Source organism: Engystomops pustulosus, chromosome 11 (genome assembly GCF_040894005.1).
Source record: "Engystomops pustulosus chromosome 11, aEngPut4.maternal, whole genome shotgun sequence".
NCBI lineage: Eukaryota > Metazoa > Chordata > Amphibia > Anura > Leptodactylidae > Engystomops > Engystomops pustulosus.
The window spans coordinates 81,796,172-81,823,745 of NC_092421.1; the positions used below are offsets into that span (position 1 = coordinate 81,796,172).

At 41.0% G+C, this 27,574-nt stretch overlaps 1 protein-coding gene across 22 annotated transcripts in view; it reads left to right on the plus strand.

Moving 5' to 3' along the window:
- EBF3 (EBF transcription factor 3) overlaps nucleotides 1–27,574 on the plus strand; it is a 120,468-nt gene that overhangs the window by 53,174 nt on the left and 39,720 nt on the right. For 15 of the 22 annotated variants that reach the window (XM_072131271.1, XM_072131269.1, XM_072131274.1 and 12 more), the window contains exons 7-8: nucleotides 20,422–20,503; nucleotides 26,168–26,312. In XM_072131271.1, the coding sequence (XP_071987372.1) occupies nucleotides 20,422–20,503; nucleotides 26,168–26,312 (227 nt within the window). The remainder of the gene's footprint in view (nucleotides 1–20,421; nucleotides 20,504–26,167; nucleotides 26,313–27,574) is intronic. The other 7 variants (XM_072131272.1, XM_072131273.1, XM_072131280.1 and 4 more) reach the window with 1 other exon arrangement.

Consider the following 27,574-nt stretch of genomic DNA (forward strand, 5'->3'; position numbering starts at 1 on the left):
TGTGCACATGCCACGATAAAATAGAACAAAAACTAGCCGGGTGACATATTTATAGAATTGATCTTTTGGCTGAATTCTGGAAGCGGTTTGCCATGAAGTGACCGAAATTTATTATATAACCATATTTCAAGAGGTTTATGACACTAAATTATTTAGAGTGTTTTAGATTAATGACTTATTCATTTGCTTGATTTCCTCTTCGACGATAATATAATATTGGTTTGCCGTTTGCTATTGAGTGTTTTACCCAAATATTCATTAAATATGGATAATTACATATGTTTGTTGGTAAAATAATAAAAAAAAGGATCCTTAGTGGAAGGGAAACATAAGGTTTTTGGATCTTGGAATGAAACGCAGGTTGAGTGTAGTTTAGGTCCCATGATGGGAATTTCGGTCGGTGCTGTGACCTGTGCTTGCAAACGCTTTAAATTATGTACCAGCGGTAGATATAATAGAGGTGTAGATATTTGGGTTCCCTACAGTCAAACTAGGGCCTCAGTTCAGGGGTAAAGGTTCAAGGACTCAATGAGTGTTGAGGCCTGAGCTGACCCTATAACCCTATATATAATAATAATAATTTGTTTTCAGAATAACTTTCCTGGGGGTAAAAAAATCTACACTGAGTGAAAGTATTTTGAAAAGTTAGTCTACAATGATTAGTATTGGGTCGGCACATGTTAATGGGGATACCCAGGCGTAACTGTCCCCCACCACCCTTATTGGTTCTGATGCTTACTAGTTTCCTGTCCCTTCTCTTCTCTTACTCTTCTTCCTAGTCCCCCTTGATAGGAGATTACTATTCAACCAATCACTAGCTGAGACATTACTATTCATTATGGACATTACTATCCATTGTGGACAGTGATTGGCTGGTGGTTGTTTCCTGAGGGATTGGGAACTGGAGACCAAAGATCATGGAATATTGGTGAAGCAAGTTTAACTGGTTAATCAACCCCATATAATTGAATGGACCTACATTAGTCGGTATGTCCTATATTATTTTTGATTGTGCCCAGGTGCTTTCCTGTGTGAAGTTCAGTGTCCTGATATATCACTGTAGAATTAACTCCTTAGATTATGCATCCATGTAACACTTGTCTTGGTTATTGTCTTAGTTGATGTTCTCACCCTGTCAACCACTAGACAGGCAGGTCGTTGCGCAACATCTTGCCATTCTTCATCATTCTACCTTGTGTTCTGAAGACAAGGATCATCAGAGCCATGATTTAGCATCATGCTGGTCTGAACACTGATTACTAGACTGAGCAATGATACAACATCTGGTCCGCCAGGGGCTAATGATCTAAGGCTTGTTGTGAGATGACTCCAGTATTAAGCCTTTGCCACCAGTAGGACAATGTCTTCTTCTGGAAAGCGCTTCAATAAATATTTTTGGTTTCAGCCTAAGGTTCCTTTTTTATAAATGAGAAATATCATTGGAGGAAGCGTCACATCGTAGAGATATGACAATCTCCTGACAAACCTCACGCGAGGAAAGGAGGAACGAATAAAAATGTCCTCTATATTTACTGGAAACAAATGAGTGGTACCAGGTGAAAATATATGTCTGTACTTGTTCAGATTTAAGACCTACAAATTTACACCTTATTTCAATTTCCTGCATGCACTGAGGAAGTGCAAATAGCTTATTCAGAGGCAGATTAATGCAAAAGATCTGAGGATGAACATAAATCTACAAGCACTGACTTGTACCGTCGCGTAAGTGTAATGATTATCAAACTGGAATCAGGTCTCGGAGTATTCGCTTAACACGGGGAAAATTTGCTTGATGTGAGAGTATTAAAGTCGTCCCTATAATATATCCATAGACTGTGACTAAATTTTATAGTTCATGAAGCATATTAGTATTACACCATAGGCCGATCCATTCAAAAGGTGATTTCCATTTAGATGCTCATTTTTCATGAAGATAAATATGACATGCATCATAATTTCCCCGAAGTAAATATCCCAAATAATAAAATGCTCAGGAAAGCAAGTTGAGGAATGACGGTAATGTTTTCCATTTGTATGGTAAGTGGTGAACCTTGTGGCTTATCAAGTAACAAATTGAATGTTTAATCTTCTTCCATGCAGATTGAGGATGGCAAAAGAGCAGACGATTCACAACAAATTGAGAGTTCTCTGGTGGCTCGTGGAGAAATATCAGCTATTTTGTCTTTGGAGGCCCATAGAGAAGTGTCAGCCGAGCTTAGGCGGAATCTGTCACGCAATTTGCGACAAAATACTTTAGGCTGAATGTAGGCAGAGTTTAGATGTGCTAAATATATTGCAAACATTTAGACTCGATTTACAAGGGGATTTAGATGATGTTAGACTGGGATGGGGTTTCTCTGATGGTGGGTCCCTGGTGGGTTCAAGAGAAGATGTTTAGAGTGTCTGAGCCGGTGCCATTGCTACTTGGCTTCATACAAGGTTAGAAGGACCACATTGACCAACAGCTTACACTCACTCATGTATGAACATGTTCTCCACTGCTAGTTGTGACTTATCTCCTCAGGCATCCTCAATTGAGAGCCATCCAGGAACATGTGTTGGTTAGCCAGACCTGCCAAAATTGGCCAATCCGACTGAAACGTTCATCCCCAACTTGGCCATGTGTGAACAATTTCTGAAAGTGAAAAAAAGAGGAGTATTCCTCCTTCAGACACCTCAAGAGGTGACTGTCCTCCTTGGCCATGTTCATTTGGGAGCTATAGATGCACAGAATCAACAGAATTGGACATGTAGAAATCAATCAGAAGCCTTAGCTGGTCTGATTGAAAAGATCTGGGAGTGGTCTCCATGCCAAAAACAACCATATCCTACCACAATATAGAGGACTAGTTCCAGATCACTGAAAGTCAACTTCAGGGACCCACAAAGTTCATACAAACAGGGGACCGATTGTTCACTGTGAATGAATCTCTGGTGAGCATGTGGGAATGGTATTAAATTCTACCAGAAGAGTGATCCTGCTCAGCCCCATAGAAGTACATGGATTGCACACATTGAGCACGCGGACCACTGCAGAGGTGGATTTTATCCCCAGATAACTCCCAATCATTAGGGGTCCTGGACACTTACCTATCATGTGGATTGGGGATAAGTATCTTGGTTATTGTACTGTGTTCGGCCAGTGCAGTTAATACACAATGCAGATGCTGTTCTGTAACTTTCTACTTATGCAGTAGAGCAGAGTTTGTCTTGGCACAGCTCCCCCTGACATAATACCTGTGTTTTTACATAAGATTACAATAAGCCCCCTGTAAGGGTTATCCTAATGCTCCGACTTACAACGTCATGGAGCTAAATGTCAAATCCACCTCTGCTGCGCGTCTATGAAAAGTCTGGATATAGACGGAATACATTGTATCTTTCGATAATGATGAGGTGGAATAACTTGTAGCATTAGGTGAAGGAATGACAAAATCTGATGCTTTCCTTAAACTTATTGAGTGTATAGGTTGCCAGGCAACAGCAGGCGAACGGATATTCAAGTGGAATACGTGGAATGCGGAGAGATCCAGCGAGATACTAATCTTCCCGAGGTTGTAATGCTTTACTGTGTTAAGTGATGATGATGCAATTTCTGCTGATCATGCAAACCTGCGATTGCACATGTGTTGATGATCTCCTCCAGATGTAGCAGTGCTGAGGTTTTTTAACTCTTTATGGGTCACGTTTCACACACAATATCCTGCGCTGTATTAAAGTATGTGATCAAACATTGCAAACTCAGCTCTGCTCCGCGCCTCCCGCGCCTCCACATTCCTGGCTCGGAGGTGTTGAGTGTTTTCATATATGCGTATTAATTTCCGGCTGTAATATCCATATCGTGGTTATTACATGGCAGCGCCGGAGTTTATACATGAGAACATTTTCATTATCTTGTTTCCCGGTGATCTTGCTGGGATTGGTCGCTGTCCTGACCCGCAGCTGTGCCTCACGGAGGCCGGATAAATGTTTCGTGTATTAAAGCGCGACCTGGGCTGTTCTCCGTGTTACGTGGGCAATTAACAGGGCTCCTTCCTCCAGGGAAACTAAGGGCTGTACAATGAGGAGGAGGGAAAATGCAGAGCAGGAGATCTGCGCCCCTGGTCCTACATCACATCATCTCTTTTTAGAGACTTTATATTGGCTTCAGTAGGGTTTTATATAGGAAGTAACCTGTATATATATATTTATACTGTGACATCACCATACAATGTCAGATAATACTACATCGCTCCCCCAGTACATCGCCATACTATAGAGACGCTCCCCCGGTACACCCCCATACTATAGAGATGCTCCCCCGGTATACCGCCATACTATAGAGACACTCCCCCGGTACACCCCCATACTATAGAGATGCTCCCCCGGTATACCGCCATACTATAGAGACGCTCCCCCAGTACATCGCCATACTATAGAGACGCTCCCCCGGTATACCGCCATACTGTAGAGACGCTCCCCCGGTACACCCCCATACTATAGAGATGCTCCCTCGGTATACAGCCATACTATAGAGACACTCCCCCCCGTATACCGCCATACTATAGAAACACTCCCCCCCCATATACTGCCATATTATAGAGACACTCCCCCCGGTATACCGCCATACTACAGAGACACTTCCCCGGTATACCGCCATACTATAGAGACGCTCCCCCAGTATACCCCCAAATTTAAACCTACATATGATAGGTTCCGGTTTACTCGGTGCCCAAGTATTACCATAAATGTCCACATTTCTTAGTGACCACATACAGTATCCAAATATCCAGTATCTATTCTACTCCCCTAAATATTATCTACAAATTTTTACAAATCCAACTTGCTAGAAATAATAACCAATCACCCTCCCACCTAACATTGAAAATGTTGATTTTTTTTTTATGGTTCAAGTCCAAGGGTGATTTTCTCTAAATCTGCTTTTTTTGTAGAGGATGTCCATTGCCTCCATGTGTTTCCTGCTGTGGGCCATATGGGAACCACATTGTACGTAGTTGGAAGGAAATACATTGTACCTGTATGACACATAGTGTGTGTGAATGGCCTTTACGTTCTTCTAGGGTAATCTGTAAGATATTGGAACGTGATGAGTTTGCTATTTGGAGCTTTTACGTTGACCACACAGTACATTGGATGTTACGGCTAATGTCTTCTTTCTCACTTCCTGTTCCTGGAAAGTGTAAATCATTAAGGAAATACATGTTCTAAGCTTGCATTTTACATTTCTGCATTAGTAGCTAATGGAAAAATTGCTACACCTCTTACTTTGGTAGTTATGATGTGGGTAAGTAGTATGAAACAGGGCCCTTCACCACCTTGATCAACGCCAACTCTTAGCATTGTTGAAAAGGACGTGTTCCACCAACCTGGCACAGTTGGAATTTGTTTCCTAGCCCCTTCTGTTCCCTAGCAATGCATGCTGTTAGTCCTGCACCCGATAGCCTAGTTGGTCTAACTCAGGTGGGTGGTCATGGGCTGGGTCAGACATGCCTGGCACAGCCCACCTGACAGTAGGGCAATGCTGCTTGCTGAGGAATATCAATGGCGACAGCGGTCTCTCGAATGCCACCGTCTCCAATCCACTGACTGTGATAAAGCACATTCCTGGCTCCTTGCACTATTTAATCCTTCATATAATCTCCAGATGTCTCAGAAATAATTTATGAGTCTGTAAAGAGTAAACTTTTTTTTTTTCCACCTGGTATATACACATCTATGTTTCGGAGCCACCGCAGAAGACTTCATTGAATTCCCAGAGTCTTATGATAAAGCAGCCCTCTTGTGGAAAGAGATTGAATTACCTAATTGTATTCCGTTCTCACTAATCATACGGCAATAATTCCCAGGCACTAGAAGCGAAAAAAAAAAATCATGAATGAGTCGTTGACAGTAGATCCTCAAAGGCGAATATTAAGCATCTTGTTGCAGCTATACGGGATGATTTGGCAGCCAAACGGGTTAACATGAGAATACAAGAGTCTGGTTTGTGACTGTGTCAGTGTTTTGACACAAATGGAGTTGATATGCCTGTGTTCTCCCCATGCAGCCAGGCTCTCGTGTCTGAGGATGCTGACATGACTTGTATGTGCCGTTTCTACTTATTGGTAGATCTGCTTTTTCCGTACAAGTGTAAGCAAAGCTTTGCCAAAACGACCAGTGTCACCGCGCTTTGTAATATCTATCAGCTGTAGGAGCTGCTCGGCAAACACATCTCCGTCTACTGCTTTTACTGCTGTCACTTTCCAGGTATACAATGTGCCAGCTGTGAACGCATAACGCTCCTTTTTGTTTCCACGCAGGGGCTTTAAAAAAAAAAAAAAGTGGGGGAGAAAACCTGAAAACCTCTACCTATTTGTAATTGCGGAATCATAAAATATTTTAATTTCAAGGTTAGCGGTTCGCTTTGCATGCTTAATTCATAATTAGCAGGTTTATAAACCTGCTCCATGCATGTAATTTTACTCTCGCCAAATGTTCCTCATGAATAATTTAAGGCGTCTCTCTATTTATCAAATTATTAATATACCTAATAGCCTTGTTTTCGTAAACAATGCATTCCGAGTTGGATTGAAGTAAGAACTAGTGGAAGGAAGGAGCGCCGGCCCGCTTTCCCACCGATGGGAAAATGTTGACTGGAGCTCTGCACAGAGGGCGTCTTGTGCTCCTGGTGATGTCATAGACCTGACCTGCTTCTTCCTCACAATAGGCCAGGTATCATTAACCGCCCAAACACAATAGCCATTCAACTGGGTTTCTTTTACTTCTGCAGCTTGATGGAACAATGATATTTTTTGTATCTGTATTCGGCAGTCAGCATTTTGCAGGAGATGTACGACATAAAAGCCGCCTTGTTATGAGCTGTATCGTGCACCAGCTTGTTTACTCCCTACACGGAATGGTTCTCGTCATGAGACGGCGCACCAGGCCGCAATATTTCTAGACGGCTTACAAAAATCCAAGCCACTATATTTTAGCTTGTACTCAAGATCTAGGGGAGATACGTTCATGCCAAAAAAGAAAGTTTTCACATTCAAGAATTAAAACCAATTGGAATTTCCCCCAATAAAGTCAACAACAATCCAGTTCAATCCCGTAGGGTTGTTGGCATCTGTTGACGGATCCAATAGTATGTTTTAAATACAAACAAAAATAAACAAAAATAATAAAAACCATACATTTTTTGGTGATCTAAACATTGAAGCTTCTCCGATTGGGCGCCCACACACCATATCCATGGACAAAAATAGCAGTAATGTGTTTTTTGTTCAGTGTCCTTTGTGTTGACATGTAAAGCTCTGGCTGTGTGTGTATGTGTGTATACGAGTGTGTGTGTGTGATTCCATGTGTATGATTCATTCCAAGGCAGTTTTAGTCTTCATAAAATATTCATTTTGGTTGTGCAGGGCCCTGTAATTGCCATCTCTCACCCTGAATTATTTATATCTTGCACAGACTGACAAAGCTTTGCCATACGGCCTCAGATGAATCAGAAACAGGGATCTCTCCTGCCAACAGCATTATTTCACAAAATATGGCACCGGCGTCATTCTCGGCTGCCTCATCTCTAAATCCACCTTCTCTTGATTTGACATTTTTCTTTACTCCTCCATTGTCTTAGTGAGGCAGAAAGGTTACCTCTTAACTCCAAGTAGCAACCTTTCTTGCTTGCATTATAGTCGCTGTGCTTGAAAGGACTAATGTGTCTTCATTGCCCTTACTTCTTCATGCCTGGTAACAAGACAGAACATGAGCCCACTTTAGTGCTATATATTATACATTAGGCATAAAATGATGCAAATAGTCTTGAAATACTCTTCAACGGACAATATAGATCACAGTGGATTGAGCTACTTGTCAAAAGCTGGAAAAAAGGGAAAAAAAAATGCTGAAGCCGGCTGGCGGGCCAATCCCACCGCCGCTGTACTATAGGCTGGTGGAATAGGTTTGGTGACATCACCGTGATGGCAGCACTTAATATCGGGCACAGTTAATTAATTGGCTAATTAGTCTGTATCATTGCCGGGGCCAGTTTAGAAAATGGTCTAACCACTCAAACACCCAAACCTTTGAGTTGTCCTATCGTGTAGCTCTTTGGAAATCATAGTATATGATATAATCGGAATGTAGCAATATCTATGGGACGTTGTATGTGGATGTCCCAACTTCCTTCAGTGGTAGATGTATGGGAAACATAAGGATTGGCAAATAGGAATTCAACACGGCCATTGTTGTAGGAGATCAGCTGCCACCAGAGGAATCGGACCTCTCTACCTCTATGTGGATGAAGTGTTGGGACGGTTTAACTTGCATCATATACCAACACCTTGTGCTGTAAGAGGGGTTATTGTGCCTTATAATGCAACTGCAATTTCTGCAAACCGTAGAGTCTGGGAATAGCATTTCTAAAAGTCCCTCCATCTAGTAGCCCAAGGCCGTGATGTTACTGTGGTTTCATTGTACAGCATAATGTATAAAGTGCATGGACCGGTTGGGGTTCACGTGTCACCTAGAATTCATCAGATTCAGTTCTCGCAGTGTAACGTGTCTTCACTCCTCCTCGTTTTGGGTTGGCCTCTCATCCATGATTCTCTATCCACGGTTTCCTAAATGCTGCTATTCACAGAATTCAGCCTTTCCAACATGTGCTTATCTTCCAACTCACCAATTTAGAGAGGCGCTGACTGGTATTTCCTCATTATGTTATTCAGATCCAAATGTTAGAGCGTCGTCCGTGTAAAAATATTTGAAGCAGCTCGAGGGGGGGGGGGGGGGGACAATGATGGTTTGTTTTCCCTTTCTGAATAATGATTCAGCTATTTTGTTCCAAAAAAAAAAAAAGTTTAGATTTGATAAAGGTCCCAAATGTTTATTTTTTTCAGAATGAAATTTGTGATATTTTAGTAACGGTGATAAATATCGTATTTATATTTTTGGTGGGATATAATTTAGTGCTGTAGTTTTCCCACATGTGGTTTTCAGGGGGAAAAAAAAAGCAGTTTATTAGGAGTTTAACACCTCGCTCTGGTATGAAGCTAAGAGAAAGGATTAATTTATGGCCCTTGGCTCATCATCAGCGCAGAGAAGTCAGCGCTGTATTGAGTCATGGAGAGGCGGCTGCACATTTTTCTTGTATTTGTTGACATTCAGGAGTAATGAAGTTAAGGCTTTGCACACATGTGCCCCTCTCATTAAGCTGCATTACCTGCATTACAACTAATAATTGCCACGGAGAGCAGTGTTCACATTAATCATTTATAATGTTTTAATAAGTTTTTAATCAGGATCTAAAAGGATCCAGAGCTTGGCTGTAGCGAGTATTGATGCCTCGCAAGTTCACGCAGATTCTCGTCTACAGTCTGCCGGCGTTGTGACTATGAAGAACCATTTTTAGAAAGGAATATTCTTCTTAGACCTTTAATTCTTTACTTGCAGTTCATAGAGACATAAAATATGGCTAGTAGGGGGCAGGGATACCATTCGACATAAGGGCTACACTGGAAGCCTTTAATTGTATGTTTTAGTGAGGGATTCTATTCCATCCAAAAAATTTTTTATCTTATTTTCCCTTTTGTTTCATTGTTATTCCTGAGTATTTATGAATAAATTGACAACTGGGTGTTACAATGATTCTTTACAAAGGGGCGTCTCCCTATACAGCCTGACAACGATAGCTCTGATAAGGAAGTGCAAGTCTGTTCACCAACGCACCCCCCCCCCCCCCACTGGTAACAACCCATTAATAATGGAGAAAGGGAACAAAGCAGAGATATTAAAAAAGAAATGGATGGATTTGGATTGTTAAATGAGGTAAACAAGTATATGGAAAAAACAGACATGTCTGGAAAGTGGATGGTTCGAGCTATCGGAAACCCCAAATCAAATGGTTACTGGTTGTAGTGGTATGGAAGGGTCAGCAACCAAAGAGAAGTGTCTTAAGTAGACTACATACCCTACAGGAATGCTCAAGAGCACGTGCCAGATCAGGCAGAACAAGTTCCGATGTTTCATACATGCCATATGTTCCAGTAGAGGGATATCGACTTAGTAAGCATAGAAGCAGACATAGAATTCAAGAATGACGGCCCACCTTCTCTGTTGAAGGACCATCAGTTGCCCAGTGTTGGACCTTATTACTCCATAGCTTGGTCCTATTAGAAGGTCCTCTGAAGGACCTTTCCAGCCCTGGCTTGGCAAAGTAAAATTTCGAAATTGAATTTGGCAAAATAGTTTTACCAGTGGCTCCTCTACAACCAAGTGGTCCTCCAAGACTGGTGGGTCATTTTTTTGACACCCTTGCTACTTAGTAGCCTATGTATAATCTCCCTAATCTCGCCATAGGCTGTCAAAAAAAGGAAAAAAAGAGAAGAGAACTCTCCCTTTTTTCCCTGGAGCTGGCAACAAGTTACTAGGGCGGCATTTGATGTGAGGCAAGTGATGCTGGCATTTTTCTTAAAGAAGGAACTCCGTGATCAGAGCTGGCAAATAGAGCAGAGTCCAGAGGGAGTGAGGGAGAGGTTTTAATGAGCCTCCAGTGAAAGACAAAATACAGACTGATTGACAGGGCGAGCGATCTGCTGGGGAAATAATGTCAGTTCTGCACTAGCCATTACAAACCAGGAAATGGGTAAAGAGGGAGCGCTGATGGTGGGGGCGGGGGTCTGAGAAAAAATATGGCCCCTGAAAGCCCATGTGTAAATAGTGTGCACTTCATGCTGCTTTTTCTTGTTTTCTGAGATAACCATCATGGACTTCCAGAACCAGTTCCTGAGAACCCAAACTGGGAATTGGCAGATGAAAGCAAGTGTGATGTGCAACTTTTATTTCCGTTTTTTGTAACTTTTCGATGCTTTGGAGGAAGTTGGGTGGCAACTGACCGATGCAGTGTTTGGCTTTTCTTTTTTTATAAATATTTTACATTTTTGCCATAGTCGAGTCCGTTACCCCATCACACTGGTTGTCACCTGGTTTCCTGGGAAACTGATATGACTCTGTTAATGAACAGCATCTATACCCCCATGTAGATATATGTGACCCCCCTGCCTGCACAACAAGCAATAGCGTATATTGAGCCAGGTCAAAAAAGTTATTAAATCCCATCAGATTTCTTTGGTATCGTTGTAATGAGAATCATTGCAAAAGTACAAGATCATGGTATCTATAAATGCCCCTTGACAGCAGCTGCGGAAACAGTGATGAAAAGAGAGGAGGGGGGGGAAACCATTATAAGAAGAGCAAAAGAGGTGGGAGGGGGGGGGTAAAGTGATAAGGGGACCGGTGCCTGGTTGGAGAGCTGCGGCCAGCGAGGGGTTAATTTTCTAAACCTAATAATGTTCAATAGTGAGGTATTTGTCAGGAGATAAAGAAGTGATAGAATCTGGGAAGTAGGTCCCTTGGCGATTGTAGTACAAATATTGTTAATGCGGTGTGGTTACTACAGCGGAGGAAAGTAAAATAGCTTCAGTCCTTTGGAGACAAAATCTGCTACAGTAGAGCAGGAACCATAGACAAAGGGCAGTAATTGTTGAACTGTGAGTCAAACCATGTATATGTTCAAATCCTCCTCCATCCGCATTTACATGCTGCTTATGATGAATACCGCTGGGATGGGCACATTCTAAATCCGACTATTTTCCGGTGGCAGGTCATGAAATGCGTGGGGCTCTCGCTCTCTATCCCTTTTAGACTGATTTTTTTTTCCCTCTTTTTTTTTTTGCCTTTTGTAACAGAGAAAGAGAGAAAGAAAGAAAGTGCTTACAAAGGACATCTGGTTACAGCTGTAAAATTCAATCCCCTTACACCATGCACTTTCCATGATGACGTCATGCCAATGTTACGAGTATATGAGCCCCATAACTCGAAATGTACAAGAATTTAATAAGTCTGGTGTTAAAGCAATTTGTCATGGCATATATGAAGTATAAATCAGACTAATGGAGGAGATTGTGCCCCCCCCCCCCATTTACCATACGGCATTAAAGCACGTGAACCCAGTAATAGCTAATGGCAGACATAGGGAAAAAAAGGAGAGGGCCTGACATTAAGACCCTAGCATTTTGGAAATCCAATATGTATTGACCTGTGTACTATCTCAGTGCAGAGATCTGGTGTCAGCAGTATGTAGTCTTGTATAGGAACTGCTCATTACAGGTTTTCTGAGGAAAGCGCATTGTCTCTGAAGCTCCAGGACCTGATCAGCTAGAATTGCTCAGTAATCAATACTCGGAGCGACTGATGGCCTGACTCACACACACAACACAGCTGTGGCCACCGCTCTCAATGACTTCCCAGTAATTAGGAGAGACTGCTTGGAAGCCGGAGAGTGCTCACTCTCTCCTCAATCACTGGAAAATGCTTTAAAGACTTCAATTAACCCCCTCATTGAAAAAAAAAAAAAATTCTATCCATAGTGATACATGGACCATGTATTTAGTAGCGAGGACATATACAACCACCAAATACTTTTCTCGTGTACTTGATGTCCACGTGCAAGGAATTCAGCAAACGTCTCCTTTGGAGTTGGCTCTTTCCCGAGACGTTGTCACCTGCATGCACAGGCTGTCCATAGCATTGCAGGTCAGACCCATTTTATAGAACTTATGGAAAGTTATAACTAAACTGAGATCCTATGGTCATCAAGACACCAATAATTGGTCAAACTCATTAAATTTGATGGATTAGCCAACTACGTATAACTGGCTTCCAAAAAAATCCACCATTGGTGATTATTGGGGCAGGAAGGGTTGAGCATGGGCAATTATTACTACTTATCACATGATAAGCCACCACTAGAAGTAAATTAGTGTCACCTACCCTTTACTGAATATGTCTTCAGCTATTGAAGGTGTATGTGCAGGGAAATACTACGACTCTATAATGAATGGATCCGAGACATCGCCCCTCTAGGACCAGCATCGGTTGCTCCATATTTACATAGGACATAGTTCTTACTAGAAAATATCCGAGACATCGCCCCTCTAGGACCAGCATCCATTGCTCCATATTTACATAGGACATAGTTCTTACTAGAAAATATCCGAGACATCGCCCCTCTAGGACCAGCATCCATTGCTCCATATTTACATAGGACATAGTTCTTACTAGAAAATATCCGAGACATCGCCCCTCTAGGACCAGCATCCATTGCTCCATTTTTACATAGGACATAGTTCCTACTAGAAAACCTGTTCTTATTGTATATTTACTGTTAAATTCATCCCCAACCAGTGATATGATGTTTCATGGATCATTCCAGCGTGGAGCATTCATATACATAGCTCTCGCCTTAGGTCATAGTTCAGACTACTAATAATAAGCGGCCCTTATCTTTTAATATCATTGTTATTTACAACGCTCAGCGCATACAGAACTTGAAAGGCTCTGCAGATTGTGTTGATCTTGGAGGGATTAACCACTGGGGATTATTTGTATAGTTGTACCGGCTTCCATATTATTCCATAGACGGCTTGTGCAGAACACGATAGATGCTCTTAATAAGGTGCTTAGATATATTTTGCTCTTTATAGTAGTAGAGAAAGAAGTTTGTAACATAGATAGATTGCGGTTTGTTGCTTATTTTGATGTACCATCTATGATCAGCTGTTATCGTAGGGCAAACATAATAAGTATCTGATCAAAGTGCGGCTCGGATCACAAGAAAAAGGGGTAATTTTACCTCCAATAACATTTAGCCTCTAAAGGGATGAAGAAGAGAGCCAAATACAACTTATCGAAAATTCTCACTTACAGTTGCTTATGGAACAGTTTATGACCAAGTTGTCAGAGGGTCAGAGGGTTCAAGATAGGACAAGGTATCTTTATAAATGGAAGATCCTGATTCTTACAATCATCATTGGATGCCTTGTCCTATCTTACATTCTTGTTGGATATATGTATCTGATGATTGATGATGATTGCAGTCTCTACCTCCGATATCTTTATATAAACTTGTAACTGTTTTGCAGAAGGTGTGGCCTGTTGTAACCAATGATAAAACTGCTTTAAAGTTTGGCCCCAAAACTTTCTCTTTAAATTAGGTTGATGGTGATAGTTCTGGTTTTGGTCTTTGTAACTTGCGGTAATTTTAGATTGCTAGCTGGGAGCTAATAAACCAATCTGCATCGGCGTCCTCCTGCCACTTTGTTGCATATCCAACTATTTTTCTTTTTGGGGCCACAGGGAAAAAAAATGATTATTCCCTGATTAGTGGCTAAGGTTAGATGAGAATAAGCAGTAAAGCGGCGAGGATGACTTGTATTAATTGGCCGACACTTGCTTCCCAGATAATTCTATCAGCAAGTTGGCCACTTGGTAAACTTGCAGTCTTTGATAAAGAGCTGATAAGACCTTTTGTTACATAAAAACATGAGGGACCGAGGCTGTGTCAAGTAAAATGCATCTCATCAGCTTTTCTCTGACATCCCAAATTCATTCCTTATGTAATTGATAATGGCCTCAGCCAATTATTTCACACATTACAATACACAGAGGTCCCTTTTACAGGTTTTGCAGTGCTGTAATTAGCTATGCTAATATCTCCTTTATTGGTCTTAATATTGCTCAACACCTTTTGCCATCCTGGAACCCACAAGAGCCCCATGGCCTGTCAGGATGGCTGATTATTGAGAAGGATAGCTTTAATCAAACATAATTGCAGTTAATTTTTTCTCTCCTGCTCTCTGTTGCCAGCGTCTAATGCCACGGACTCCTTGATATTCCATTAAATTACAATTAAACAGCCTCCTTTGTTTCTGATTGTCCTAAACAACACCACAAACTTCTGTAGCCGTTTAGAAGAGAGCTGTTTGGTCGTAATTGCTTCCTCGCTCACAAAGGGCCAATTTACACAATACCCATGTAGAATATAAACAGCTCATAATCTAATGGATATTACACTGGAGCCTAACACTACAATTAAAATGATTTTCATCAGATAGGGGAAGCTTGGGATAATCAGCTTCATAAAAGTAAATATAAATGAACTAATTCATGGCTTAAATACACAGACACCGGACGGCCTCTGAATGGAGGTTGGGTGGCCTAGAGCCACCCAAGGATACTGGCATCCGGGGGCAGTTCACATTTCCCTACAGATGGGATGGCCGTTCCTGTGGCAGCGTTATGTTCAACTTTCTCATCAGATTATAGAAAGTTGATGACCTGAATTAGGGGGTAACTTATGGGGTAAAATATTTCATAACCCATCTGGTTCCCTTTGTGCTATCTAAGGTGACCAATAGTGGGGCGACATTGGAGCTTTAAGACATCCCTCTGACATTATTATAGGAGAACCTACAATAGAGTCGGCTCCAACTGTATCAATATGTACAACTTTGGATTATATAACAATCCTGGTCTAAAGGCAAGAACCTTTTTCAGCGACTTTCAGGTGACTTCCCTATGTGTGTACCGTGGACTCTGAAAATACACCAATAACAGATGTTGCAGAATAGCTTTTCCTTACCACTCCCACATACAAATGGGTGTCTAGTTTAGAGGAGTAAGTATGTGTTGTCAATGCAGTAAGGAGTGTAGGTCACCATCAGGCACCTCTGGTGATGGCTTATTTGATTGGCCTATAAAATTACACGTTTCCATTGATATCTATAGGAGGAACCATTGCAAGTCCATCATACAAATATGATCGTCAAATAACCCTACTGAAATGTGAGGGTTTGGCTGACTTTTGTATGTATGGGTTCCTTTACTGTATTTTCATACCATTCCCCGCTGTATTGGAATGACTTATTGGAAGGTCTTATTCTATTGTAGACCATTAGTCCATTGTGGGGTTGGCAAAAGAGATGCGGTCAACCTGTCCATCAGAGGCGTCAGAATCTCTTGCCTAAGGGGCTGTTTTACATATCCTACTTGCATTGAGTAGTTAAGTTGACAGAGCTTTGGTTCAGACCTCATAGTGCTGGGCATGCTATACCGATGCTACACCATTATCCCAACGTGATATTACAACAAGAACAAGATCCACTAAGTGTCTATTAAATGCGGCGCTCGCTCTTTTTCATAAACATGGCTCCGAGGCAGAGGTGCCTTCTCTCAGGGAATTAAAAGACGCATGCCCCAACTTGCCGTTTTATTATTAGTGGCATCTGCTTCTCCGATTACCAGCTTCATACAGTCTGTTAAGGGGACCAATTTCTACATGTAAACAAAGGCGCTTGGTCTGTGATAGGTGAGGCGAGGTCTGCGCCGCTCCAAGGTGTTTGGTTCTATGGAGCTGAAAATGAATATTTTGCTAATTGGATTTAGAAAAAATGGAAAGAATAGGATAAAAGATCTAAAGATCTAATCTAAATATAACCACTACATACATTCATTCACTTACAGAAAACAACCGATACATACATTCACATTTAGAATAAAACTGATACATAGATTCACCTATAGAATATAACTGCTACATATATACATGTGCACATGGACAAGGGCATACAGGCACACATTAATGTATTCATACACTCACACACCTACAATAAAAAGCTTCATTTGTTTATAGAGACCCATAGATACACATATAGAAACACAGGTACATACACATCTTTACAGTATACAAACCCTGATACACTACACACACTTAGTACATGTATCACAAGAACACAGTACATGTCTCATTCTCACTATTGTATCGTTGACTAGTGACGTCTCCACTTGGATTTGGTCTTACCTTCTGTCGAGTCCCAGAGACGCGACCAATAAAGGCCGTATTTCAAGCCTGATTTATTCTACCTACTGTGAACGATTATGACTCTTTAGGGAAATATAGAAGGGTCAGGGAATTAGTGTACATAATGGTCATTCTGATAATAGGCCAACAGATGCGAGTGCAAACATACTGTACGCAATTACGCGGAATGCACTAATGACCGGCTGGAATCTGTATCGCTTGCGCCTCAATGGAGTAACCAATCCATGTTCAGGACTAATATAGAGTTTATTGGTGCTAGAGCCAAAGATTTTCTGACACAGGTTTTTTTTTTTCCCTTCCTCTCCCGCTCATAACAAGAGCATTAAATCCTTTGTGTACCGGGGTCTGGGAAAGAGATATGTAAAGGCGGTTGTCAGATATTTTCTAAGAAAAAGCCAATTAAAGGGTAATAGAGCAAAGGATGAGAATTACCATTTGACTTGAAAGAGTGAATCTATTCGACTCCTGTCTCATGCTCCAACAATGGAATTACCACTCAATGAATAAGCATGTATTAAGCGGGTTTTACAATTAACTATTCTATTGCCACGGGGTCTTATCGTGATTAAATAAAATGGCTCACTGGCGTATTGCAGAACAGAATACATCACATGAGAGCAAATTAACAAAGAACTTGGGCCCGATGAACAAATAAGTCAGATGTCAATGGACTGATCGGAGCACTTGATATCCTATATAGTGGATATGTCAACCTTCAGTTGGGCACAAGCTAAGAGCTAACACTCAAATAAACCTTATGGTATTATATTTATCTGTATTCTGTCACAGGGGGAATGTCTCCAGAAAGTTGGCTGCCATGTGGTCGGCCAAGAACCGTTTAGCTCTAGTGTAATGTCCCTGTACTTGATACTTTGATTATAGGGGTTGTAATAGTAGTAATAAGGATTCATTGTTTTAGGTGTTTTACTGTATTGAGAGATTAGTTAGCAATGCCTAGGCCCAAGAATCGTCATCTCTACATCCAAGTAGTATTCAGTAACACCGAGGCCCGCGTCATATCTGCCTCTGCACACAAGCTATCTCATAATGATAGTATTATTTACTTACTCAAATTAGAATATGGCCAAGCCTAGGCCCATGTTTTATCTAATACTGTAGGGGCCCAAATGTAGGATAGAGAATAGCGACAGTGCTGTGTTAGCCTATACTTATAGAACTGACAATACATGGATGAAACCTGTGTGGTGCATCAGCCGTCTAGTATCCGAGGTCCAATATGTAGGAGAATAGGAATAAGCTGCATTCCAAGACCTTTATTCCAACAACGTGGACATCAGGTGGAACGCCAATGACTTTTGAAGATGGGCCAATTTGCGCTGCAGAGGCCCAAGTATTATCGAAGGCTGTAGAGGCCCAAGTATTATCGAAGGCTGTAGAGGCCCAAGTATTATCGAAGGCTGTAGAGGCAAAAGTATTATCGAACGCTGCAGAGGCCCAAGTTTTCTCTAACGCTGCAGAGGCCCAAGTTTTCTCGAATGCTGCAGAGGCCCAAGTTTTCCCGAACGCTGCAGAGGCCCAAGTTTTCTCTAACGCTGCAGAGGCCCAAGTTTTCTCTAACGCTGCAGAGGCCCAAGTTTTCTCTAACGCTGCAGAGGCCCAAGTTTTCTCTAACGCTGCAGAGGCCCAAGTTTTCTCTAACGCTGCAGAGGCCCAAGTTTTCTCTAACGCTGCAGAGGCCCAAGTTTTCTTTAATGCTGCAGAGGCACTTAGGTCTTGGTGATTCCTGAGTCCTAAGTGATGTCTTGTAAAATGTAGGCCTAAGTAATACCTTAGCCTAACTTATATCTAGTAATACCTGGGCCTATTTAGTATCTAGTCTACGTACATATGATATCCAATAGTGCCTTGTTATTATGTTATGGTAGAAATTAGTAACACATAAAATAAAGCCTAGGCACAAGTGATAGCCTCTAATGCCTAAGGATTAGTAAGTCCCAGGAACATCAGGTGATGCCTTAGTTTATATAGTATTTAGTGGTTCCTAGGCCCATGTAGTATCTAGGAAATCGTGATAATATGTATATTTAGTGGTTCCTAGGCCCATTTAGTATCTAGGAAATCGTGATAATATGTACAGTATATTTAGTTGTTCCTAGGCCCATGGAGTATCTAGGAAATCGTGATAATATGTATATTTAGTGGTTCCTAGGCCCATGGAGTATCTAGGAAATCGTGATAATATGTATATTTAGTGGTTTTTAGGCCCATGTAGTAAAGCACAGGCTTAAGTTATATACAATAAGGCCAGTAGAATCCAGTAATGTCTCAGCCCAAGGAATACCTAGTAACGCCAGCTCCAAGTGATATGTAGTAACACCTCAGCCATATTATGAAATCCAACATACGGATAAAGCTTCATTTCCATTCTTTATGACTTTCTCTAATTAGAGAAGATCATGGAGCTGTTTATGAGAGGAGTCTATCTTCACAATGGCTTGTCTAAGGTGTATAAACCGATTATAAAAGGGTGAATTACGGCTGCAGGCCTCGTGTACAGAGAGGTTTATGTCACTTATAAGTGGTTTAAAATGCTTGCAGATTTTTTTCTCCCTTCTAAGAGTCCTGATTTAATCGCATAGGCACCGTGGCTTGTTCCATGCATAAGGCAGGGGCTTAAGAGCAGACACATTTGCAGAGGAACCGCTTTTACTAGCTTCTCGGAGACATGACATTTGTTCAGCAGATTAGCCAGGTTGTAATGTGTGGCATAATTGCACTGTGCGGATGTCCCAGAAGTGAAAACCTAATTGCTTGACAGGACTATAACTTTGAGGCACGTTCTCACCTTGTTAGGTCCTTTTTTCTGATGAAGTCTGGCCGCAGGTGTGCCTAATTTACCTCGCAACAGAACGTGCGCTGCGTAATTGCAGGGTAGTAGTTAGGAGAAATTGGTGGGTGGAATATCAAGTGACTTACTGTACGCTGATGGCATATGGGTGTTTTTGTGCCATTGTTAGGGCAGATGAGCAGAGGGTTCGCTTTGTGATTTATCGCTCTGGAAATTTACAATAAATAAGAGCGAACAAAAACCGTGTACCGCTAGTTATTCGAATGCAATGCATATTTTTTATGTGTTTTTTTTTTTTAATTTTTAGTTGTGCGAATTTATATTATAGATTGTGATATGTAGTCCCTTTGATTGAAGGAGGTTTTTTTTAATACTCTTGTTTACTGTATATGTCATTGTCATAGAAAGGGAGGAGAAAAAAATGTTCTAACAATAACGTCCCCTGTCCATTGGCTGTATCGTGTATTTCAGCTTTTAGGGTCTTTAGGACCCAGGCAAGTTTGTTTCGACAAAATTACGAAGTATGTTGGTTGGATTTACGGCTGGAAACCTAGAACAGCTGAACTAAAGATAGCATATCTGTTCAGTTCAGCTGCACTGGGTTTAAGGCGATAAATCTGGACGAAATTGTACCCAATTTTGCCTTAGAAAACTTGTTGACGCACAATGATCTTTTCTCGAATGGGGTGAGTTGCAGTACCCAACACAGACTCCGACCCTCCCTTTTCAACCCAATGACGTAATACAATGTAAAGTCTAAAGTTGTGTCACAACCCCCATCGTCCAAGGGCCATTTGTTAGGTAGAGGATTGTATCAAGGTGATCACATCTTAATTGTCATTGACCTTCATCTTTGTCCATTGTGTTTACAGTATATTAAAATCTTCCCTCTTTCTTTCTTTCTTTTCCTTAGATTCTTCCTAAAGTTTTTCCTCAAGTGTAATCAGAACTGCCTGAAGAATGCAGGGAATCCAAGAGACATGCGACGATTCCAGGTACTCTGATGGACACAGCCCGGCACTGTCATTTCATGACAACATCCAGTAAAATGTCACTAAGATGGCAGACCGGTCCTTAGAGGACTTCGACCTGAACTATCTGCAACCTAAAAAGACACCAATTGTCCACTATTATGGTTCCATCCGTCTTATATCCAGTAGAATTTAAAATCGTGCAGAACTTAGGCACAAAATTGGTTGTGGATCTCATAACATTGGTCAGAACCTTGTTGGTTCATAAAAGATATATAATAACATAATATCCAACCTAAAAAAGATTTGAATGTAGTATGTGGTTAAAAGTGGCCATACACACTAGAACAGTGGTTCTCAACCTTTGTAATGCTGTGACCCCGCAATACAGTTACTCATGTTGCTGTGACCCCAAACACAGTAGTAAAAAGTAAAAACACAATAAAATCGTGGATCCGAAGGCTTTAGGCGACCCCTATGTTTTGGTCGTTCGACCCCTGCTGGGGTCACGATCCACAGGTTGAGAACCACTGCACTAGAAGAACGTCAGCCAAATCTGATTGTTAGGGAAGAAGTATAAGGTATGTGTGATGTCAACCTTCCCAATAGTTTGCAGTCAAGGGAGATAAGCCACCACCAGAGGTATCTCAGAGGCATTCGTATTGAGATCACATCCATGTGTATGGAATGATTGGGAGGAATATTGGCCAAACAAGGGCTTAACCGACATCTACCTAAAGTGTGAAGCTTAGGCCTCCTAAGTTTTATTTATCTCTATACATCAATGGTGTGAAAATACATATATCTACAAGTTGGACCATTGCGATGGAATCAAACCCCTTTCCAGGAATTTCTCAAGCTGTGTTAAATTATGGAGTGTCCACCGGTTATTGTGTTTTAATGGTTAGGTTTGCCTCAAGTGTTCCTTGTCAGGTTCACAAAAGAATAGAGGGTCTACTCAAGTAATGCACCTGTATATTCCTCTCAGAGATCATTAAGATCATTTAAGAAGATTAGCTTCTATAGTGAATTAGGACCACTTAAAAGCTTGTTAGCATGGAAGTCAACCTGAAAGACTGAATAGTCTATTGACAATAAACAAAGGCCGGCGATGTCGAGCTGTCAAGTGGACCAAGAATCCTTTGCTTGCTATAAGTCGTCAACTGAATGAACCATGGCAGGGCCACAATATTCTCTATTACTCACTGTTATAGTATATTCAGCCTGAAGTCCTGTTAAGCTTAGCCTCGCCATAAACTCTCGATAAACATTGGCCAAATGCTCCACCTAGTGACCCTTTATACATTCTTGCTCAATTTGGGTGAAAATTGGGCAAAGACACCTCTGAGGGCTTACCTTCCATGAATACAAAAAAGAACAGTCAACTTGAACTCGAACAGCCCGAATCCCCTCCGCCCAAGAAAATCAAGCCAATCCTATAAATGTAAGTTGGCCGGCCCGGTGAAAAAATCAGTTGATTTGCCTTAATTATGTGTGTATGTCCCATGTTAGACCAAAAATATATCACTGGTACAACTATGATCTAGTTTATAGTGTGACTTTAGTTAGAGCTGTTTACATAGAGCCTAAAATCTGATAATCCCAATAGGGGTCAAACACCATAAAAGTGGTTCCATTTTGAATTTGCCATTGTTTCCCCATCAAAAATAAATTGCATGAGTATTAATATTTTTTCTAGGCCCATCCAGGTAGAACAGGGTTACCATTAATATGACATTGAATATAATCTATGAAAAGTGACCTCTGGCACGGAGAAAAATAGTGTTTACTCATAGCAGTTACTGCTATAAATCACATTTATTGTGCCCATCATGTATGGAGACATCTGTTTTATGTTCTAGGTTTTATTCCCTGTCCGTATTCATATATCTTACAGTTAGGAATTTTTTTTTTTCAATTTTTTTTTTTTAAAACCCTATTCTTCACAACACTTCAGTGTGTCTCCATTTCTCATGGTTCTCAGCTTCAAGTGCCATTGGTAATATTGATCCATGGGAGCTGAGCAGAAGGTCAAGCCTGGGATGACTAAAAGTCTCCTCTTTGTCTTCCTGATAACTGCGAGGAGCATCACTCAAAGCCGATTCTGTGGTCAATGCTGGGACTACCGGTTACCAAATGACAACACTAGATCCTTCCAGCTCATTTTCCTTGCCTTAATTTCCAATTGCATTAGAGAAGCCAGCATAGCATAATGCCTCTCAAACCTATATTTAGCATCTGTGCGTCTGTATTACCGAGGCACCAACCCCATAGAGTTAATATAGAACAAACGCCTCTTTTTTTTCCCACTGAACTGTTATTTTCCCTTGGTGACTGACCTATATATAAATTGACACAGCAAAGACAGTCATGTTTTTTTTCGCTGCCCGTGTGTTTCGTACAGTGTGGAGGAGGACTGAAACGCGCTGTGCACTTTAGTATAGAAAGCAGGACTCTGTATTTTGTACAGCATGTAATTCACTATAGCAACGAGGCACAGAGTCTCCTGACCTCTCTCAAATCTTCAGCTCCACTTACAAGGCTCGTTTCATTTTTTTTAATTTTATTTAATTGTTTTTACTTTTAATTAGGTGCTTCTTCCAGACAAAAACCATAAAAAATATTTTTTTTTTACAATTTATTTCCTCCTTAATTTGCCCTTGTCAAAAATTAAGCGACTGTGGAGTCCGATCAGACGACGCATTTTGTAAGCTTTGTAAAGTCTGCGTCTACAGTGTTGAGTTGTGCTGGCCATAGATGCCATTCAGGCTGTGGATGATGATAATTCATTCCTGCAATATGGCACCAAATCACATGGCAGAGGAAAAGGCCACTAGATGGTTAAAAAATATATACCTAAAATATATTTGAAAAAAAAAACAAACATGGTGGAATGGGTGCTGCCGGGGCACAGGGGCAGGGCAGGAAAGCCCTGCACTGCCCAATCCACCGCCAGACATGCCCCCTTCACACTTATGGGGCACAAGGGGGAAATAGTCACAATTACTGGTGTACAACAGCTGATAAATGCCCCTTCACCCCCAGTAGATATTGGAATTAAAACCTTAGGCTTCCGATTGATGGCAATGACATTCCTTAATATGGTGACATGTAGAGGTAGTAGTATTTCTGCACTTTCCATGGTAAAGACATTGTAGACTAGACCGCCATGTACAATATGTAATAGCACATGATATCCTATAAAAACCCGTTATCTTTGTTCCCTGCCACACTTGCCTGAGTGAGAGTGCACCACATATGGCTCACTCACCAGTCCATATGGCTCTCTCCAGATCTCGTCCCCCCCCCCCCCCCCCGACAAGGGAATCTTTAATGACGGCTTTTCTGTGGTGCTAATGAAAACATAAGATAAATGACACCTATTAGTAAAGGGATCTTCACACAATTGGACCTTTATTTACTTCACACATTTTAGTCCTTTACCAACATTGCAGAAGGCAAAAAAAAAAGAAAGAAACAATGAGATCACTTACTGGAATGAATTCTACGACTTGTACCCAATACTGATCACCAGGCCACACTGGGAAAAGATAATCTCATTTGAAGGCTATTAGGGTCTAATTACTAGGGGTCGATGGATGATGGGCCCTCAGAATAAATTTTATCTGGTGGGTCCAGTTACTCTAGTACGACACTGGTTCAACATTATGCACCACCACCATCAGCTGTTTGCAGAAAGCATAAGGATGAAAACGCCAATGTCTTCATAGTTTCCCAAGCACAGCGCTATCCATTTTATAGTGGCTGTTTTTGGTCTTGCAGCTCTACTCCATTCACTTGCTGAGAATGTAATGAATGGCAGTGATGTCATTGACCCCTTTAAGCAGCTGATCGGTTGGGAATCTGGGGGTCAAATTCTGCTAATATACAATATATCAGATATCGGAACTTTAAGGTTGAATATTGAAATTCCGGAAACCCCTTTGTTGATCTAATTTAATATGTCAATCAAAAATTTGTCTCCTCCGTACCCTCAGCACCCATGGGCGTTGAAAAACATTCAGGAACTTCTACACTTGGATGTATTTTTGGTCCATTTCTCTAAGTGGTTTAATATATTTCACGCCAAGAGCAACGTTTAGTTTATAGCAAGAAATCTCCACGTAGACGTCTAATCTTATACATCCACTGATAATATTGTATTTTGACTATGATGTGACGGTTTAATTTAGACAATCTGAAACCTGAACCATTGTCATCATTCCAGAGTTCTCATATTAACCTGCACTTGTTGTTATCTGAGACCCCAAAGACCCTTCTGGAATTATGTCAACATGTGGAGCCATCTGCAGGCCTATAAGATATGTAATTCCCAGCCGGGTCTGATCCCGGTCATAGAACCATTTCCAGGATATATTGTTACACGAGGCCGGTCTAGGTGTTATTGGTTAACAAGGTTGTGATGTGTAAGTACACTCCTGCCTTAAGTTGTTCTGCTGTGAAGCAGCTGGAGCATAAGAGGGCCCTATCCATCATTTCTTCTATGGCCGCACTCTGAACCTGAGCGGCGAGAATAGGACTCTTTCAGCCTAATATAAAGAAGGAAATTCCGTTGACATACCAGGGTCAATCACCATCCAAATGAACTTGAGAATGGAGACTTTTCATGGGATGAAAACACTTTCACTATTCATTTTCCATTCACCCTTTTCATATGCAAAAACATCATTATTGCCTGGTAAATGTAATCAGAGAATTGACAGATGTCCTCAGCCTAATAGAAAGGCTTCAGGTTCAGTTTTTGATGGGTAAAAATGTTTTGATTTGTAACAGGATTTTTTTTGCCCTTGCATAAGTTATTGAATGCCTCCGCAGATATGAGCCTCGTTAGGAGAATATCCGACTAGAACAATATTGTTCATTTTAAGAAAATTAAATGATAGAATAATTTGCTGGGGAATTTGGTTTAGCATTCGGAAGTCTTATAGGAAGAGAACCATCTATGGTCCCTGGTGGTGGAACCCTTATGTATGGTATGCTATGGAAGGAAACAAAATGGGACCACCACCAATTTTCTAGTTTTTTTGCCCCACCACAAGTTCTGATGAAGGGTATAATGATCTGGTGGTTGTCACCAAGTCATGACACTTCCATGGCCTACCAGCTTGCTTGCTCTGTGGATCCATCTGAACAGAAGGATCCGGCAACCGGAAATAATAGGTATGATAACTGGGCCTCTCTATCTCATGGCCCCGAAGCAGCACCTTGCCCTGTCCCTACCATGTGGTCCGCCAATCTGTCCCATTATGTTGCGGGGGAAACCAGAGATATACTTTGATTACTCAATCAACTAACCTGGTAACTGGGATCTTTTTTGTATGGACCCAAAAGTAGGTTCTTTCTTTCTCCCTCCCATTTAGTTGAGGAAGGACCCCACAGACGTAATGACATCAACCCAATCCCCCTACTAGTCATAGTTGGAATATTTGTGGCATGTGTGGCCTACTGTCAGACCACAAATTAAAGCTAGTCAAATAATTTAAAGCCACATTATAGCTTCAGGATGCAACACGCTTAAATTATATCCCAGCCATAGGAATTAGTATTAAAATTTTTTACAAATTTTTGCTTTAGCCTCTACCTTCAGTAGATTAGCCGTACGGATTTGATACTTTGTCTGTTTAGCTAATTCGAATTCTGTATTTTTTTTCTCTCTCTATTTTTCAGGTCGTTGTATCCACAACAGTCAATGTGGATGGCCACGTGTTGGCCGTCTCGGACAACATGTTTGTCCACAACAATTCCAAACATGGAAGGCGGGCCCGCCGCCTTGACCCCTCAGAAGGTACGGCTCCTTCTTATCTGGAAAATGGTAGGCACACATTTACATGTCCTTTTTTTCTTTTTGCAATGCATTTTTTTTTATACATCAAACTTTATTTTGACTACACAACGTTGCATCTATTTTTCCACCTCATTGATCAGCAGACGGTCGGAGAGATCACCCTTTTTTAGCACGACGGAGATCCAACTTGGGAAAGGAATCCGACATTTTCTAACAATCATTTTAATCCATTTTCCTTTCAGCTCCAATAATTTACAACCAGTTTTTACCATTTTACCTCCAAACATTTATTTTTTTTTAAGCATTTTTTTTTTTTTCATGGTTTGGCTTCAGCTTTTTTTTTGCAGTTTGATTTCATTTGGTATTATTTTTGTTGCTGGTCACGGACATGAGGTACATTCCTAAGTTCATGAGAGAATTTGTAAAAGGGTTTGGAAACATGTTACCAAATCTCGAAGGAATTTACTATGAGGTCAACTTCCTGTCACTGGGTCCTGCAGAAATGCGATGCAAAATGAACTTGTGCATGTTTAATAAACTGATGCATGACAATAACATTTATATCATGGCTGAACTGCATATTACATGGCATATTACACTGATACGATACAAAAGATACGAGGTAGAAGATGACGGAGCTTCAATGGCAAAGTGTAACTTGGTGATTTAGATATCAAAATAAGAGCGCGATTTACAATCTGCTCAATCGGCTCAAAAATAAACTAATTTGTTTTTCTGCAATAATGACTAAGGTAAAAGAGAACAAAATATAATAATTAGAGGTTGCCCTGAGCCCAGGAGTCATTATAGCGTATGACGTATTGTTTATCCCTTTCATATGTACTGAAGATAGGTGTATGTTTTGCCTAGCAACCAGCACTAATGAGGTTCACAATTAAGAAGGTTGGATCCTCTCTCCTAGTCGTTTTCTTCCCCAGGGAGACAGAACTGGCAACATTATAGGTTCAAGTTAGCAAGCTCAGCCCTGTGGTGCTAGGTTTTGGTAGAGGTCCAAGCTCGTCCTCCTCTCTAATGAGCTATTATGATGTTAGCAAAACACAAGTATTTATTTTTGTAAGCTGCAAAAAAAAAACAACTATCTGACTGTAAGCAGAAATTGATTTGTGTTTTGTAAAATAAAGAGACTCTCTATTGTTTGGCAAGCAAAAAAATTGTACCGTCACGGGGGCAGTGTTCACCATCGCTGTAAAGATCTTTGCACAGAACAATAGGCTGAAACGGGCAAAAAAAAAAAAAAACGTTAGTGGTCTTAGAGTAAAGAAAAAATT